Here is an 18,377-nt window from a genome sequence, read left to right as displayed (position 1 = left end):
TAGACAAAATTAGAATGATATAAACATTGTTGTTAATTTTGTATCAAAACTTATTTGTATTAGGTGACGTAAACTTTTGATAATGATTATATATGCTGTCATATCTTCTATATTATGTAACTTTTAAACTGTAAAACAAGAGAAAAGTAAGAAAAGATATATAAGAAACAAGAAATAATAAATAATTATCAAATATGTTATTGTTTTTAGGTCACATTTACCAATATGTAATGAAAATTAGTATAATCGTATAAAGATTCCATTGATGAACCAATCTAATAGGCCTGAATCGAAAACGTAATTAGATTACTTTTGATCACGTTTACTTAGAATTACAAATTTGTCATATTTATTGTTATTGTTATCATTTGACTTTAACGATAACGATAATGGTAAATGTAACAATAAATGTAATAGATTCATAATTCTTATACTATTACAATAACATCATTTGTAACAATTACGGTAAGATCATGAATCTAATGTAATTTTCAGACAAAATCAAATTGAACACCTTCTCTTCTTCAATTAGATTGAACGTTTTGACTACAGATGTAGAAACGATCCCACAATTCATATCGAGTAAACCAACCAACGCAATCAATTAAGACTCAATTTTTAGATTAGATTGATGAATTACGTTCCATTTGGGAGTAAGGGTGAACTTAGTTCTTAGAAAACAAGAAAAAAAAAACAGTAAAAATGATCGATAAATTAGTTTTCTTTAGGGGCAAAATAGTCTTTTCGTGGCTCTCAAAAGTTCATTAATCAGTCAATAAACGAAAAAAAACCATCCTAACTCTCTTCCGCGCTCCTCTTTTTATCTCATATCTGACAATTTCCCCCGAAAATTTCTCCTCTCTCTCGTCTTTCACGCGTTTTCCCGTAATCCGAAAAAGGTAAGCAGTTTTAATTTTTGTGTGTTTGTGTTTGGGTGTTCCAGTTTTTCCTGAGTTGGACCTCAACTGCTCTTCAACTGAATCACATCGACGAAATTAGAATTTCCCGTGGTTGCCGTTTTGATGGGGTGGAGTAGATGCTTCCCATTGGGGAATTTCTTTCCGCTTTGCATTGGTTGGAACTGGGTTCATTACCTTCCTCTAGGTCATTTCTATTCTCACTCTTTTTTGGAAAGTTTGTTTGTTGGGTTCCTCTAGTTTTATGTGAAGATCTTGTTGATTTCATTTCCACTGGGGATCTGGGTTTTCTCATTCCTTTTAAGTTTTGAGATTTTTTCAACTTGTCCATGCTATATATGCATGGGAGTGATTCGTTGGAGGAAACTTTGGCATCTGAATAATACATGATTGTTTAAAGGGTGGATCTTCTTTCTTCTTCTAGGCCATTGAGACTGTTGGGCGAAGGATTTGGGTTTTGTTTTGGACTTTTGGTATAGAATTTTGTAGGATTGGATTTCCTATTGAGACTCTGAGGTGGGAGTATGGGCTGCATTTGCTCTAAGGGAATTCCAGCAAATGAATATGTTGCTGAGAGTCATTCCAAAGAGAGGCATTTGAAGTCTAATAGATCTTCCAGACATGGGGCTTCATTGAGGAAAGAAGAATCCGTGTTACATTCTGATGGAGGGCAAAGTGATGCAATGGCGCGATTGATATTGAACCAACCTGGGGAAGAGAATGCTGGATCAACACCTGAATCGGATGATGCTGAGAACGCAACAACCATTGGAAAAGCTGCCAGTGCCAAGCCACTGCGTCAAGAACGGCCAAGTATGGAGGATGGAGACAAGAGAGTAGGAGTACATAATAACAATGCAACACCTAGAATAATTGGTGTTGTAATTGGGGAAAAGGGGGCTTTGGTTATTGCTGGATGGCCTTCTTGGCTGACATCTGTGGCTGGAGAAGCAATCAATGGATGGGTTCCTAGAAAGGCAGACTCTTTTCAGAAGTTGGATAAGGTTAGTTTTAGTAGTTTTACTTTCATATTCTCTATCTGCACTTTTTTCTGCAACATTTGTTTACATATGCACTTGTTTTGTTTGAATGAGCTTTACCTGAGTTGGGCAGAATAGAAACTTACTCCTAGAGGCTTAGATTTATAGTCCATGGTGTTTGTATGTTCTTTTTTTGAAACCATGGATTTTTACTTCTCCTGACCATGTGAAGAGACATATCTTTTTGCCATTTGTGGGCTGGCTATTGCTTTGTGGGTGTGCACTCTAAATCAAATCTATTGCACTTAGATAAATATGCGTTTGTAATCGTTTTTTGGGAAATGGATCAAATTTAATTTCTATGATGAAAATTACAGAAAAGAATGGATTGGGCATCCTGCCTATTAAAAAACAAGCATTGTCTGTCCCATCATACATACCCCAAGCTTTGTATCCATAGGGAAATTGAAATTATTTTAAAATATGTTTTTGGGAATAGCAAAGCACCACTTCAAGTTGAATCTTAACCAATTATCTAGTACAGTGAAGGAAAAGGCACTCGCCCACCTTGCGAGGTGGGAGGTGATTGGGAAGCTTGTGAACTTGAGAGGGCTAGAACTTGGAAATTTAAGTTCTGGTAACAAAGCCCTGTTGGTGGAATAGCTTTGGCGTTTTCTCCTTGAGTCTAATTCCCTGTGGTGGAATCTTATTAAAAAAAATTCTCTGTCGTGGAAGATCACTGGGAGTAAGTATTGGTCTCACCCTTTTGAGTGGCTGGTGGGTGGGATTTAAGGCACACAATGAAATCTATGGAAGGATATCTCCTTTCAGCTCCCTTTGTTATCTCACTTTGTTTGTTGTGGAGTGGAGTAGGGAAAAGAAACATATTTTTGAGAGAATTAGTGAATGGGAAATAGATCCTTTGCCCTACGTTTCCTTGTCTATATCACTTGTCTGCTTCAAGAAATCATTCTGTGGTTGACATCGTAGTTTGGTTTGGGAGCTCTTTCTTTTTTCATTCGGTTTTCATCATCCTTTGTTCAGATCGGGAGGGGAGATGCATCTGTTTGGGGCTCTAACTCTTTTAGGGGCTTCTATTTTAGCTCCATTTTTGTGGTTTGCTGGACTCCTCTCCCAACAGAGATTCTATTTTGTCGGTTCTCTAGGAGATTAAGATTCGAAAGAAGGTTATGTTCTTTTTCTGGCTATGTAACCATGGTGGCCTTCATTGTTTGGTTTGTTTTGTTTTGCCCTCTGTCAAAAGGCTGAGGAAGACTTGAAAACATATCCTTTGGAGATGCGAATTTGATAGCTTCCTGTTGGGTTGACTTTTGGAGGTGTTCGATTTTCAGTTAGTTTGCCATAGAGACATATATGAGACGATCAAGGAGTTTCTTCTCCATCCATCTTTTAGGCCAGGAAGAAAGGTCGTTTCTTGTGGCTTTATGGGTATGTGCTTTATCAAGATATCTTTGGATTTTGAAAGTGGGATCATGCTATGGCAAGATTACATTTTCTTTGCTTCTGTTCTCAATAAAATTTTAGTAATTCAAATAGAGGTTTGGGATCGGTTACATTTAATTCTTGATCATGACGTCCATTAATTGATTTTTTTTTTTTTTTGGTAATTACCAGTTTGATCTCAGTCTTTTAGATTGGGATCCGTTGTTTAATTAGGGTTAGGGTTGGGGCTTCCTTTGTTAGGTTTGTTTTTTGTTTGCATTTGTACATGCTTTCATATTTCTTAATGGAAGCTTGTTTTCTTATTAAAAGAAATTCAAACAGGGATAGCGAGCTTTGGTTCCCTTTCTTAATTTCTATTGTCTTTAACTTTACATATATTAACTGTAATTATTAATTATAAAAAAATCTGTGACACGTGTGTATGATACTCTAAATTTAGTTTTGATGTACCAACTGATTCATGAGTTGAGCAACTTTGATTTCTATCACTTCTAATCAGATACGTCAAAGAGTTTTCCTTTGTCATCTATTCTCTTTGTTATTTCATTCTTTTTTACATTTGAGCCTGTATTTTCCAGGGTGCTCCTTGGTGCTAGAGAAAATATTGAATTTAATAAAAACTAGTTTTCATTAACGTGTATATCTTGGCCTTTGCACTCAGTTTATACTGATTGTTTTTTGGATAACTTGATTGTAGATTGGACAAGGAACGTACAGCAGTGTGTACAGGGCTCGTGACATGGAGACAAACAAGATTGTTGCATTGAAGAAGGTGCGATTTGCTAACATGGATCCTGAAAGTGTTCGTTTTATGGCCAGGGAAATTCTTATCCTACGTAGGCTTGACCACCCCAACGTCATGAAGCTTGAAGGTCTTATTACTTCAAGGGTATCGGGCAGTTTATACCTTATATTTGAGTACATGGAACATGATCTTGCAGGGCTGGTAGCAACCCCAGGAATCAAGTTCACTGAAGCACAGGTGATTGGCTTTTCTCAACTAGTATGATAACTTTAGATCATTATGGAATAACTATATATGGAAATCTCAATCGAAATCAACAAAGTTAAAGAGTTATTTTCTCTTAGATGATAATTATTTAAATATTGCCAATCTGCATAGAATTCTTTTGTGTACGGAAAGTTGAGTCATTTTTGCATGTGCATGGTGTTCACATGAATGTGTTTTCGTGAAATATAATTTCTAAAATTCCTACGCTCATATATTTATCCTGTGTAACAGACCATTGATGTGCCTCTGCCTGCACATCTGTCTTAGTCTTTTATGTATGTTTTCTTTTCTTCAACTAAATCCATTGTTGATTTCATTCAAATATAAATTCTCTTGCAAATTCTGAAAGTGTGAAAAAGAAAAAAGAAAAAAAGAAAAGATGGTACCAGTAAGGATGAAGGCTTTAAATGTGAATACTGTTATTATTTTCTTCGATAGGAAGTGAAACTTTTAGCTGTGGAGGTTAAAGTATCAGGATCCATACTAGATACCATGCTTATACCTGTATCAGCAATAAATTTTTTTTCATTGTTTCTCGATATATAATTTTGATGGATTAGTGCTGGTAGAAAGAGTGGTGAGGGCCTTCTCATAATAGTTCAACTGCTCATGAAAATGTGAGAACTTAATACATGTTCAAGCCATACGATAGATGGATAGAAAAAGGAAGGGAAATTTTGAAATCAACTGGTTGTATGCTCAATTCATTTTGTATAGCAATGATAATGATACAAGAAAACTGAATCTAGACTAATATACCTGATTTGTGTTGACGTGCAGATAAAATGCTATATGAAACAGCTGCTTTGTGGCCTTGAACATTGCCATGTGCAGGGAGTCTTGCACCGTGACATCAAGGGCTCAAATCTTCTGATTGATAATAATGGTAATCTAAAGATAGGTGATTTTGGGCTATCAACCTTTTTCCGTTCTCGACAAAAGCAGCCTCTTACAAGTCGTGTGGTAACTTTGTGGTATCGGCCTCCTGAGCTTTTGCTTGGTGCAACAGACTATGGAGTTTCTGTAGATTTGTGGAGTGCTGGTTGCATTCTTGCAGAACTGTATGCTGGAAAGCCTATCATGCCTGGAAGGACTGAGGTATTATCTTATCTAATGACCATTCTGACATATTAACTCATAGCAATATGCATTTACTTGGCCCCTGAAATTGAATAACGTTTGTTCCTACCGATTACCAGTTTTACGTACTTTCAAATGCATGAGCTCTGCTTTGCAAAATAAATTGAAAAGCGATGAATGTGGATCAAATGACTTACTACAACTATTTCTCATGTACCTCTGTTACTGTTGGCATCAAAATGGAAGAATTATGGGTCTTTGCTAAGAATCAGAAGGGAATACACAAAAATGGACTGTTCCATATGCAAAACGCATGGTGGTTTTTAATACACTCTTCTGACACAAAGTTTCTGCAAGCTGGTTTATAGATCTCATACTATATTTAAAATCACCTTTGCTGTCTGTTGTCTTCTTCATGGCCTCCCTGTGGTTTACACATCTGCTTTTAATGTCCCTATTTCGACATTCAAAATAACATTTCTATTCACGCAAGGTTTGAGGTTTGTAGGTATTCTTGGGAAGCTTTAGAAACTTTCTAAGTATTCCAAAATAGATATCTATCCCTGTTGCTCTCTCTCTCCCCGATGGACCCAACCGTTGACAGTGCCACTTGACCTAACCCTAACCGCCACTGTCGTCGGAAATAGTTGCACTGCCTTCGGCCTGGAGCCACCAGACTTAGCTACAAAGCCATCTATCTTTCATCGCCGTGTGTCAACTGTTCCTTTTTCACAATTTCAGTTTCTCGTCGTTGAAAAGTTGCCTGCTCTTCTTCCATGTCTACCTTTTCTGTTGCTGCTATCCTTCATCATTGTCTTTGCCCTGTGCTATCGTCGGAGTTTGTTTTTCCTATAGCTTTGTTTTGGTTTTGGTTGGCTTCTCATGCTCGTTTTAGATTTAGCTTTCCCACCATGGATATGAACAGTTGTTGCATTTGAAACATCTTCTTCAGTATTTCGGGTGAAAATAATATGATTTTTCTGGAAGAAGTGGGAAGTAATCAATTTGTTCCCTCGTTCAACTCCTTTCCTTCGTCGATTTGAATGTCATATGGTTTGCAACTTCCAATTCAATTTTTTGAGAAGAAATTTAAGGATGATTTCGGGGTTATTCAATTATCTAAATTTAAATAATCTTTTGGTTGGTATTTTGAATGTTCTATTTGGCCTTCTACTAGAGGAAGAAATATTGTGCAAGTTCCTTTTGGAATTGATAAGAAGTATTGAAACTTTTCATCAGTTGAAGCTAGCAAGAAATTCTCAAGATGGGTTGGTTACTCACAAGGACATTTTAAGAAGTTGTTCGAGTGCTCATGTTTGAAGTTTATAATAATCCTGTGTCCTGAATTTCAATTGGTGTTTAAATTAGTTCATGAATATACCTAAGAATCTTGATTTTCAGGATTGGATTGTAAAATCACCCAGTTTTGTTAGTGCTCTCTCTCTCTCTCTATTTTTTTCCCTTCATATTTTCCATAAAGAGTTTGATGATAAATTATTTATTACATTGATATTTTGACATAGCAATTTGATACCGTATATTCGGTTACAAAAAATTGAATTACTAAATGTGTCACCATCATTAGGTGGAGCAACTACACAAGATCTTCAAACTCTGTGGCTCCCCGTCTGAAGAATACTGGAAAAGGTCAAAATTACCCCATGCCACCATCTTTAAACCTCAACATCCTTACAAGCGGTGTGTTGCTGAGACATTTAAAGACTTCCCTTTCTCTGCATTGGCCCTTTTGGATGTCCTTCTTGCGGTGGAACCTGATGGCCGTGGAACAGCGTCCTCTGCCCTTCAAAGTGAGGTAATTATTTTTTTTCAATTTAACATGTTTTTTGGAAAAATAAAAGAACAAGGAAATGAGCTAAATCTTTTGTTTTCTTTTGTACAAAATTCGTATTTTCTCTAGGTTTTTGAAGATAAACAAGTTACAAACTTGTCCAGTACTTGGAATGTTTACTCTTAAGACATTGCAGCATGTAGATGAATCATCCTGTGAATCACAAATTAATCCTGGTTGAACATTTTAATTAGAGCTGAATGAAGGGGATGGAAGTTTCAGGAAGATTATTATAAACTCTTCCCAATTAGCAGTGCACTACGGAGATCTTGGACTATAATTTGAAAGAAAAAGAAATGTCAAAAATATTTCTTTTGTTGGCTTTTCCCCTGGTGAATAGCCACAAATTACATCCCTCTCTTAGGACTGTTATAACCCTAATACAATAAATAGGTCTGATGCCATTAAAGTTACATAAATAAACAACAGATGCCTTCCTTTAGATTATCCTAAATCCCCACCGTACCTATTAAACCATTTCCTCAAAATACCTAAGCTGAAGAGAAAATCTTAGATATAAATTCTAACATGAAAATATTCTACCGAACAGATATCAAAATTGTGGAAGAATGGAAAGTTTTATCTCTTCCTTGTTGAAAGTTCTTTCTTTCAAGTCATTTGTCTTTGTCTTCTTAACAAGATATGAACTTCTCATTGATTAATGAAACGGAACAAAATTGTCTAAAGGATACTAACTCCTAGAGGGAGTGAGGAAGAACCCAAACAAATGGAAAAGAAATCAGTAAATAGGAAACCAAAGAGGAAATATTACCAAAACAGAACAGAAATTATAAAATACTAAGCTCTCATTTGGTTTTTATTTATTTATTTGTTTTTAAATTAAGCATATAAACACTACTTCCATCTATAAGTTTCTTTGTTTTGTTATCCATTTTCCACTAATGTTTTGGAAAACCAAGCCAAATTCTAAAAAGAGTAGATTTTTAAAACTTGTTTTTGTTTTTAGACTTTGACTAAGAATTCAAGTATTTCTCCATAAAAATGTGAAAACCATTCTATGAAATTTAGAAGAAAGCAAGCATAAATTTTTAAAACTAAAAACCAAAAACAAAAAAATGGCATAAAGTAACATGACTTGAATTTCTTGAAACTTTTAGCATATGGATCCAGCACCCACTTGAATTTGAATGAAGCTTTAGGTTCCTGTTAGCATATGTTTTGTTCTTTTCTCTTTGTTAATATTTTGTCCTAGAGCATTAGTCTCTTTCTCTCTTAATGAAAAGTGTGGTATCATTTTCAGAAGAAAATAAAAGGTTCCTTTCAGATTGAACTTCCAAACAAAGAGCCATTTCCTTATGAAGATTTCCAGTTCCAACAATATTTGACAAATCCAGCCAATTAGATTTTCAATAAAGACTATAGATGGCTCAAGCTTCGTTAGGGCTTTGTCATCCATGAATGGGTTAGTACTATATTGTTGAGAAAATTTCTCCTTCAAAGCCAATGGGGTGTCCTTCCAGTCCAGTCATCCTGAGCACATAGCTTTGCGATAACCATTGGATTCCCCGATAACTTCAACCACTTCTGCTTCTTTCTTAACCCAATACTCATGCTTTTCCTTCACCATCTTCCTTCTCTCTTCTAATATGCTACTCTTCGAATTACTTGGTGCCTCATCTATGACATTTCCTTTCATCTTAACCATAACATAAGAAATCCAAGAATGAATCCCTTTATTCTTAGGATGCATATCAATCTCATCTTGCGTTAAAATGGAGTCATTTTCCAAAAAAGTATCCAGCCTCTTTTGTTGTTTCCGGTAGGAATCTGATAGAACCCGAATATATTGTAATATAAACTGTAATCAAAATACAAGGTAAACCAAGTAGTTCAAGGTACTTGGACACCCTCCCAATCTTGAGATAAGACTCAAACCCCAATTCACTCACTACAATATTGTCTATCCCCTTCATTCCCCTCCCTCTCTATTTATAACCAACTTCCCTAACAAACTACTTCACTAATTACAAATATGCCCTTAATACCCTAATATCCCCTAATACCGTTCCTATCAGAATCATGATTGGTCTCATACCTGACCTGAAAATTGAGATACATTCAAAGATGCTCTCTAGTTACCTTAAAAGGATGGTCAATGAACAGCAATCTGTAGCATCTGCAAAACCAGTTGAGTTGTTTCTTATGAAGAGAGATGTGAATAATAGATTACCTTTTCTTCCAACTTTAAAAATCCATTCAGCACGGACCCAATAGAAAATGACTTATCTGATGGATCAACTGCTAAAATCCATACTTCAAATATTTAATAATTGAAGAACTCAAGGAAGATATACTTGATCACGTACTGTGGAAAGCCATCCTGATTTTCATTATGCCTTCCTCTTCTCTCTCTCCTCCACCTCTCTCCACCTCTCTCCACCCCTCCTCTCTGGTTCTGAGACTGCAACCATGAACTTTTTCCATAACTTGGTCATCGCCCACCATCATACCTAGATCACCACTGACCAGAGTGATTACCGTTGATAAGAAAACACTTACCTTAGAGGTTTGACCCTTCTTCCCGTGACTCTCGCGTTCAACTAATAGAGTCCAATAGTGATGAGGCCTTTTCATTATCGATTAATTAGAGCACCCTTCGAAAGATCATGGAAACTTTCAAGCTGGCCTCACGGCTCCTTTAAACCAAAAATTCTTCAAAGAAACCAGGGTTTTCTTTTGAATCAAAAAGATATCAAACAAGAAAGGATTTTCTGGAAATAGGTTTTTATTCTATTTCATTTTTTATTTTCTGAGACAACTGTGGAAATAGTTAAGCTTGACTACAATGGGGAACAAGGCGTCTACTGATTTCTGCTGGAGAACAAAGGAATGGATGGAATGGTTTATAGGACTCTCTATATTTTACAGCTCAAAAGCAACCGGGACCATTAATGAGAGCCAACAACTCACTTACTAGCTTACTAGGTAATCTGTCTTAATGAAGGAGCCAAGCCAATCGTTAACTAAAAAGAGAGAGTGGAAAACCATGGGAAAGAGCTCATTTATTACCCAACCTCCTTCATTAATAGATTTAAGAGTTACTGAAAGTACATAGACCAATTTTAAGATTTACTAAAAGTACAAGGACTAAATTTAGACACTTGATAGTACAAGGACACCAATTGAATGAGACCAAAATAGTATTTTAATGTAGATTTTGTGTTTGTTTGGTAAAATATAGTTCTCAGAATGTTTAATGTTGTGTAAATGATTTTAATCCCTTAATTCTATGGTCATGGGCTTGATTCTTATGTTTTATTTTCTCTCAGTTCTTTACCACCAAACCGCTTCCTTCGGATCCCTCTGCTTTGCCAAAGTACCCACCATGCAAGGAGTTCGATGTGAAGCTTCGAGATGAGGAATCTCGAAGGTAAATTCTTTATTGAACTCCTTAGTAGTGAGAATTATATATCCAGCTGGCCCCTTGCTTTTCACTCTGAAATCATCCATTGTTCTATTTTCAAAAACCAGAAGAAGAGCTCCTATCAGTGTTGCACGTGAACATGCAGCTCGTAAGTTTCCCCGAGAATCGAAAGCAATTCCTGCACCAGATGCAAATGCTGAATTGCAGGCATCCATACAGGTAATTAGAAGGTTTCAGATACATTTGAATAAAATTTTGTGTTTTCGAAGAATATAACTATATAACCTTTGGTGGAGGAATTATAATTAGTTCATTTATAAAATTCAGAAGAAACAAGGGCAGCAGAATCCTACAAGTGTCAGTGAAAAGTATAATCATGAAGAGGACGGTGGCTCTGGCTTTTGCATCGAGCCCTCAAAAGAAGCAACGCAAATGCAGCCAACTGCATTGGGTTCTTCACGAAACACGAATGGGAATCAGGGTGATAATCTAGGAGGTTCTTCGGTTGGGGCAAAAGGTGCAGAACTTAGAAAACAGAGATCTTTTATGCAGCATGGTTCTGGACAGTTATCTCGGTATTCCAATTCGGTTGCAGTTCGAGGTGGTTCACGATTTGGTTGTGGTGGAGAAAGTAGTGTTAATTCACACTGGCCAGAAGAGTGTTTTAACGTGTCATATAACCATTTCAATGGTAGTGAATCTTCAGAAAAGCATGAATGGTCTCACCATTTACTTGACAGGCCAAAATCTTCATATAAGATAGATAATCAGTCATCTGGAAAAGAGTCTACTATGGTAAAGTATCCAGTGGTATTAACATTTTATTCTACTTTATAATCCATTTTTAATTAAGCATTCAATGATCTTCTCAAGCTTTTGGAGCTTACAAATTTCCTTTTCATCCTTCATCAGAGTTATGCTCCGAAGAAGAGAATTCACTACTCAGGACCATTGATGCCTCCTGGTGGAAACCTTGACGAAATGTTAAAAGAGCACGAAAAACAAATCCAGTATGCAGTACGCAAGGCTCGTATTGACAAAGCTAAGACAAAAAAGACGTACAACGACAAAGGTCAGATGGAATCGTTGCTTCACCATGTGAGAAATGGCAATTGAGCCTTGTTCCATCCAAGTGTGATAAGGAAGCTCTTGTAGAACAGCCTTCTTTACGTTGGTGAGACTTCCATGGGGAATTTTGACAAATCCTTAAAACTATTGGGAGTTCATGAAGCTTGCACAAACAGTGAGGTGTGGTCGTACATAGTTTCGTCAACCGTACGTCAAATTTCCGAGATTAATGAAATTTTAGAAAGCAAGACAATTAAATCCATTGACTGAAATTTACCTTTTGCAAAGTCGACTTCAGTTCCAGAAATTGATTGGGGTCTCTCTGGCACTTTAGCTCAGTTGCTGAAAGGAATTTTTTTGTACAGCCTAACGTCTTATCTCATCAGTTGTCTTGTAAAGGGTACAATAGATGTTCTTCCGAATTGAAGATTTTTTTATTTTTTATCCTCAACAGGGTTAATTCTTTTAAAATTGTTCGACAGAGCTGCTAAAAGAAGTTAGGAAAAGCAACTTGAGCTTGTTGATTTATCTGCTGCTATTAATTATGTAACAGTTGACTCAATATTTGGTTGGATCACTGTAATTAATATGGATAACTGATTGCTGAAGAAAATATTAATCTTTTTGTCTCAAAAAAAAAAAAAAAAAAAATCTTTGTTTCTTCATATCTGACAAACTCTGCTTGTGTTTGCTAATTCCAATGTCCAACTTTAACTATATTTTATGGACAACAATACTGTGAGAAGTTAAAACACATCAGGAGAATCCCACGAGATTGAACAAGACACGCATCAGCAAATACTATTATGCAACTCGTTTCAGATTAAAAAAAATATATCAAAACCTTCACTTTAAAGAGGTGGCAATAAAATGAGAAATTTTGATCATGAAAAGCTTTCATGCCTTTTAATGGAGTTGGCTGAAATCCCGAAATGAAATTAATCGATGGGACACCAAGAATTTGAGACCACTCACGCTAAAAAGCGCAATCTCATTCATGTCACAAACAGCCATCCATCTCAATTTCATTACTTATATTGTGGCTTCTCGTAAAAGTGAGAAGAATACAGAGAACATTTACAAACGCTATTTATAGGATTATGAGGATAGTGGTTACAAAAATCAAACATAAAGAGGAGATAAGAAAGTTAGGGAGATTAATGGATGAATGTGTAATACATGAAGGTTATGAACATCTACCTAACATAATTCTAATATTTATGACACTTCTCCTTAGATGTCGTTTATATAGAATATTAGAATGAGCGCAGTAACACGAGATTGCTCTTATCTTGTTAAAACCTTACTAGAAAAAAATCCAATGGAAAAAATCCCAATGAAGAAAAAATAGTACATTATTCATATATTTTAACAACAATTGTCTCATTCAAAATCTTACTAGGAAAACTCAATAGAAAAAAACTATCGTCAAGGGAAAAAGAGTGAAGTGTATTTACTCCCCTCACAAGAATATAATTTAAAATCTTCAAGTAGTTGCATTCTAGCATTGGACTAGTAGTTGTCATCGTCTGCTTCATATACTACAATATATTACAACAATTCTTTCACATACGAAGGGAATGAATAATTCATCCAATAATGGAAGCATTGGATCACTGTGATATCTAAATTTAAACAGAAACATACACAAAGGGTAAGCATTTACATCCTCAAATAATTATGGAAAGCATATTGGCCGATCTTTATTTCCTTTCCCTTCAACTCCACAAAGTTGAATCCTCATCTCCACCACAAGATCGTCATTTGTATGAATATAACAATTCTGACAAGGGATCAAGGCTTATGGGGCCTTCTTGAAAGAAGAGAAAAATGAAAAAAGAGGTTGGAGAATTCTATAGAGAAGATAGTTCTATCTCTGCAGTTCTAAGGTTCTGATGAGCATCATCAATATTCCATCACCTAATAAATGTCCTATTTCAAATAACCTAAATAGGGCAGCCCTAATAGTATATTTATATTTTGGTATCTTATATTAAAATAAATATACTAAATTATTTGAATTAAATTCAAATATGTTACTTGTGGTCGTGCTGTTGGTAGCAGTCTATTCGTTGTGTTCGTGTTGTTGTGGACGCATGTAGACTGATCGAGGGATTCTTGAAGAATGTTTTTCAAAGGTATGCATACTCTATCCCTTGATACTCTTGTTATCATGCTGTAATTTCGTGTTGTGCATGACCTGTTAGTTTTCGTTCTTATACTGCAATTGTTTATGTTCAATTTTGAATGGAATTTGGAAATATCCTTCCGTTGCTCATGGAAATCCTCATGCTTGATTTCTTTCAATAGGTATTAGAGACAAGTTGCTCTGATATTCCAAATTACCATTTCGATTTTGAACTTCTTTTATAGTTGTGGTGGGTTTTCTACATTGCATTTAAGTGTTAAATGCATTGTGTGGATGTGTTGATGAATGTTTATAGGTCAATTGCCTCTGTTTAAAGATTTTTTAAAGATTATAAAGTCTTAATTTGTAAGGGTCCCTGCGGCATAATTAACAAGAAATCGAGTCTGTAATTCAATGTGTTTGAGTTTGTTGAGTTATTCGTGATGGAGTTTTAAAGCATAAAGATGCGATTCCCATCGAGGAAGAAGACCAAGGGTTGGTCGTATCGTGTAGCATAAGGTAAATGATCATTGAGTTTTGGCTAAATGATCATGTAGAAAAGTTCTGCACGATCGTGTAGTATTTACTAAACGATCGTTTAGCTAATGCTAAACGATGGGGTAAAGAGTTTGCTCTATCGTGTAGCGTTGGTTGCTCGATCGTGTAGACGCTGGAGGTAAATGATCACGTAGAGCATTTGATGCTTATCGTTTAATAAAAGGCGCATGCACTAAACGATCGTGTAGTTAGCATGCTTCATCGCATAGTCACTGACTACACGATCACGCGGTATATGATACCTTGCACTTGCTCAACGATCGTTTAGACAATTATGCTTCACGCATCTTTGTCGTTTAGATGATCGTTTAAGGGCTTGCATTGCATGATCGCGTGCCTTTATGCTTCATCACATAGTAAAGGTGCACGATCGTTGCTAAACGATCGTTTAGCTAAGGAAGCATTGGTAATCAATTGAGTAAAGCGTTTACTCTCTCATGTAGGCGATCACAAGGAATTTGGTACACGGTCAAGGAGGCACATTTCTTCGCCCAGACGATTCAAGACCTGGTTCACTTGTTTGAACCAGAGACTCATTGCTATTTAATAGTTAGCTTTGTTTTTTGAGGATTTGAGGCTAATTATCCCGGTTCATCAAATTTTATTTAATATACATGAGATGTATGTTGGTTTATATACCATAGTGTATGACATATAGTTTTAAAACCCACTTTAGGTTATGCAATTATTCATGCATTATATATTATAAGTGTTATAATATAGCTTTTGGCATGATGAAATTACAAGAAAGCATGTGCATGCATCATGAAATATAATAGTTATATTTATGCATGCAGTAAGCATATTCATGCATCATCTTTATATTATAAGAGTTATAGTATAAGGATGTATGGAAACATGTGCGCTTGGTTCATTGCTTGGTTTATAAGTGTTATATAAAAGTAGCAATGAATGAACAATGCATGGAGCATGACACTTAGGCTAATTTATAAGCGTTATGAATGCCTTATATGTGTAGCTTCGCATTGTGTTGGTTTTAGTTGTTTTCTGTTATAAGCGTTATAATGAAAATTAAAACTAAAATCAATAAGAAAGAGTTGCATGCGAACTTAGGCGAACTCATGTTTTAAAAGGGTTTTAAAATTGGATTGAGATAGACCTAAGTTCAAGGTTCTAATGCGATTAGATACCTAAGTTTAATCTTTTAAATTGATTTAATAGGATTAAATTGATTGGCATAAAAGATTAAATTTGTATTAAATCTATCTATAAGGGACATTTTGTCTAAGGCGGGTTCTGTCTAGGCTGGGGTACTTAAGCTGACGGAAACAGAACACCCCTACCTGGGAACCTACCTGGAAAGATGAGTTAGATAGATTTTATGCAAGCATGCGAGAGTTGATCAAAGACTTCGTTAAAGAGTTTAATGAATGAAGATCAAAAGTTGTTTCAACTTTCCAAGGTAAAAGTTACTCTTGGGAAAACCTAAAAAGTCACTTATTTAAAATCCTTAGCTGTGTTTTTTCTGAGTAAACTAAACCTTAGGTTATAAAATACTCAGTGGGAGGAAGAGATATATATGATATATCAATTATTCCACTCACGTTTCTCCCTGAATGTTCATGTCATGAGATTCATGCTTGGCCTCATGGTGCCCTAGGATCATCCCCCTTCGAATGGTGTTTGCATGAGTCAATGTCAAGGTGGACGGAGAGAGTGTTTATAGTAAATGGGTGAAGGGTGTGTTTCAACACGTCCTGCGGTCTCCTTCATTGGTTCACACCATGAGATCTTTTTGCACTCCCTCGTGGTGCCCTGGGAGCGTCCCCCTTCGGATGGGTTTTGTGCAGTTGGTCAATATCAAGGTGAACTTCAGAAATGGATAAGGTCACGTTAGTTTTTGCCCCAATCGGATTTTTTCCCCTTCTGATTGGCTACTTGGGGCAGAACTCTAGGGCCTAAAATGACGGGTCACACTTACGAAAAATTGTTAAGCAAGTTAATGATTTCTTGACCAAACAATGATGGCTAGTCGTTATAGGAACAAGAGTTGTTTTGGTATTAATGGCTGGTTGAGAATGTCTCAATTTAGAGAAGGGATAAATTGACCACCCTTCGGCAGCTTTTGTCCTAAATCTTTGAAGCGTCATTGCGAAACTAGATGTCACACGGGGTTCATTTCAGTGTTGCTAAAACGTATTGGATGTTGTGTTTTTTCAACGAGTATTTGCTAAAACCTAACGTAGGTCAATGTGTTTCTTTTTCAGCAACATGACTGTATTTCCGTTAAATGCCTCTAGTTTGACCGATTACATACAGTGGAAAGAGTTTGTTAAAACATATTTCATGGTAAACGACCTCAAGTTTGTCATGGTTGAGGAATGTTCTCAAGTCCCGACCCTTAATGCACCGCAAAATGTTCGTAATGCATATGAGGTGTGGATGAAGGCTAATTCATTGGCCCGACTTCACATATTGGCTAGCATACCTGATGCTTTGGCCAAAAGGGTTGAGAACATAGTCATTACACGTAAGATCATGGACTCATTGCAAAAATTATTTGAACGTCAGTTCTTACTTTTTGAGCACAAAGGGATGGATGACAAAGAAACTAGTAGTGTCAGTTCCCAAGATAACCTCCAATTAGAGAAAACAAGTGTTACTGACTCTGATGAAGTTCATAGACAAGAAGTGTTATCTGAAATGGAACTTGGAGCTTATTTAGGTTCTGATACTGATCACACTACTCTCTAAAAGTGGAGGAAGTCTAAAGACAGTAAATGTGATTTATTGGTCTTGGAGACGTATTTGGTAGAGAATGATGATTCTGCCTGGATACTTGATTTAGGTTCTACTAACCACGTCAGTTCTTCCTACCAAGGATTTAGTTCTTGGCAAACGTTACCAGAGGGAGAGTTGACTCTTCGAGTCGGTATTGGTGAGGTTGTTTCAGCTGTTGCTGGAGGCAGGCTGAAGCTATTTTTAGACAAGAAACGTTATCTGTTACTAGATAATATTTTTGTAATTCCTCAAATCAAGAGGAACTTAATCTCAGTTTCTTGTCTCAATGAACAATGCTATATCGTCTTCTTTTCTGAAAGTAAAGTGTTTATTTTCAAGAATGGCATGGAGATTGGTTTTGGTTCAATGGAATATAATTTGTATGTACTAAGGCCATTAATCATAAAATTCTTGTTCAATACTAAAATGTTCAGTACGGCGACAACAGCTAAAAGACCAAAAGTTTCTCCTAAAGAAAACGCCCATCTTTGGCATTTAAAGTTAGGTCACATCAACCTTAATAAGATTGAGCAGTTGGTGAAATGTGGACTTCTAAAGAGTTTATAAGAAAACTCCTTGCCAGTATGTGAATTATGACTTGAAGGCAAGATGACCAAACAAGCTTTTACAAGAAAAGGTTACAGAGCCAAGGAAGCTTTGGAGCTTATACATTCAGACTTCTGTGGTCAGATGAGTGTTAGAGCTCGAGGTGGGTATGAATATTTCATCTCTTTCATAGATGATTATTCAACGTATGGGTATCCATACCTAATGCAATGTAAGTCTGAAGCTCTTGACAAGTTCAAGGAGTATAAGGTTGAAGTTGAAAACTTTTTAGGTAAAAAGATAAAAACACTATGATCTGATTGTGGTGGAGAGTATATGGACCTCGAATTCCAGAACTATATGATAGAACATGGAATTATGTCCCAACTCTTGGCCCTAGGTACACCTCAGTAGAATGATGTATCAGAAAGGAGAAACAGAACCCTGTTGGACATAGTTCGGTCTACGATGAGTTATGCTCATCGTCCATACTTATTTTGGAGTTTTGTAGTGGAGACTGTATGTTACATGTTGAACAAGGTTCCCTCGAAAAGTGTTTCTGAAACACCTTTTGATTTGTGGAGAGGCCGTAAAGGTAGTTTACGCCACTTCAGGATTTGGGGATGTCCAGTCCACGTGCTTGTGGCT

The 18,377-nt window shown here is 36.2% G+C and overlaps 1 protein-coding gene across 3 annotated transcripts; it reads left to right on the top strand.

The window, feature by feature from the left end:
* Positions 1-792: 792 nt before the first annotated feature.
* LOC120081594 (putative serine/threonine-protein kinase At1g09600) lies at positions 793-12,420 on the top strand. 3 transcript variants are annotated; one of them, XM_090315868.1, is made up of 9 exons: positions 946-1,104; positions 1,342-1,921; positions 4,059-4,343; positions 5,154-5,471; positions 7,039-7,266; positions 10,593-10,693; positions 10,795-10,906; positions 11,015-11,482; positions 11,600-12,420. In XM_090315868.1, exons 2-9 carry the CDS (start codon positions 1,442-1,444, stop codon positions 11,801-11,803), a joined length of 2,196 nt encoding a protein of 731 aa, XP_090171994.1. In that variant the 5' UTR covers positions 946-1,104; positions 1,342-1,441; the 3' UTR covers positions 11,804-12,420. The 3 variants fall into 3 exon arrangements, with proteins under 3 accessions (XP_038892546.1, XP_090171994.1, XP_038892545.1); XM_039036617.2 differs by having other exon boundaries at positions 11,015-11,497; positions 11,600-11,979; XM_039036618.2 differs by having other exon boundaries at positions 793-1,921.
* The last annotated feature ends 5,957 nt before the right edge of the window (positions 12,421-18,377 follow it).

The sequence above is a fragment of the Benincasa hispida genome, chromosome 7 (assembly GCF_027475165.1).
Source record: "Benincasa hispida cultivar pf3 chromosome 7, pf3_genome.v1.1, whole genome shotgun sequence".
Taxonomy (NCBI): domain Eukaryota; kingdom Viridiplantae; phylum Streptophyta; class Magnoliopsida; order Cucurbitales; family Cucurbitaceae; genus Benincasa; species Benincasa hispida.
The sequence above is the reverse complement of the archived record's forward strand: the minus strand, read 5'-3'. Positions and strand labels throughout refer to the sequence as shown.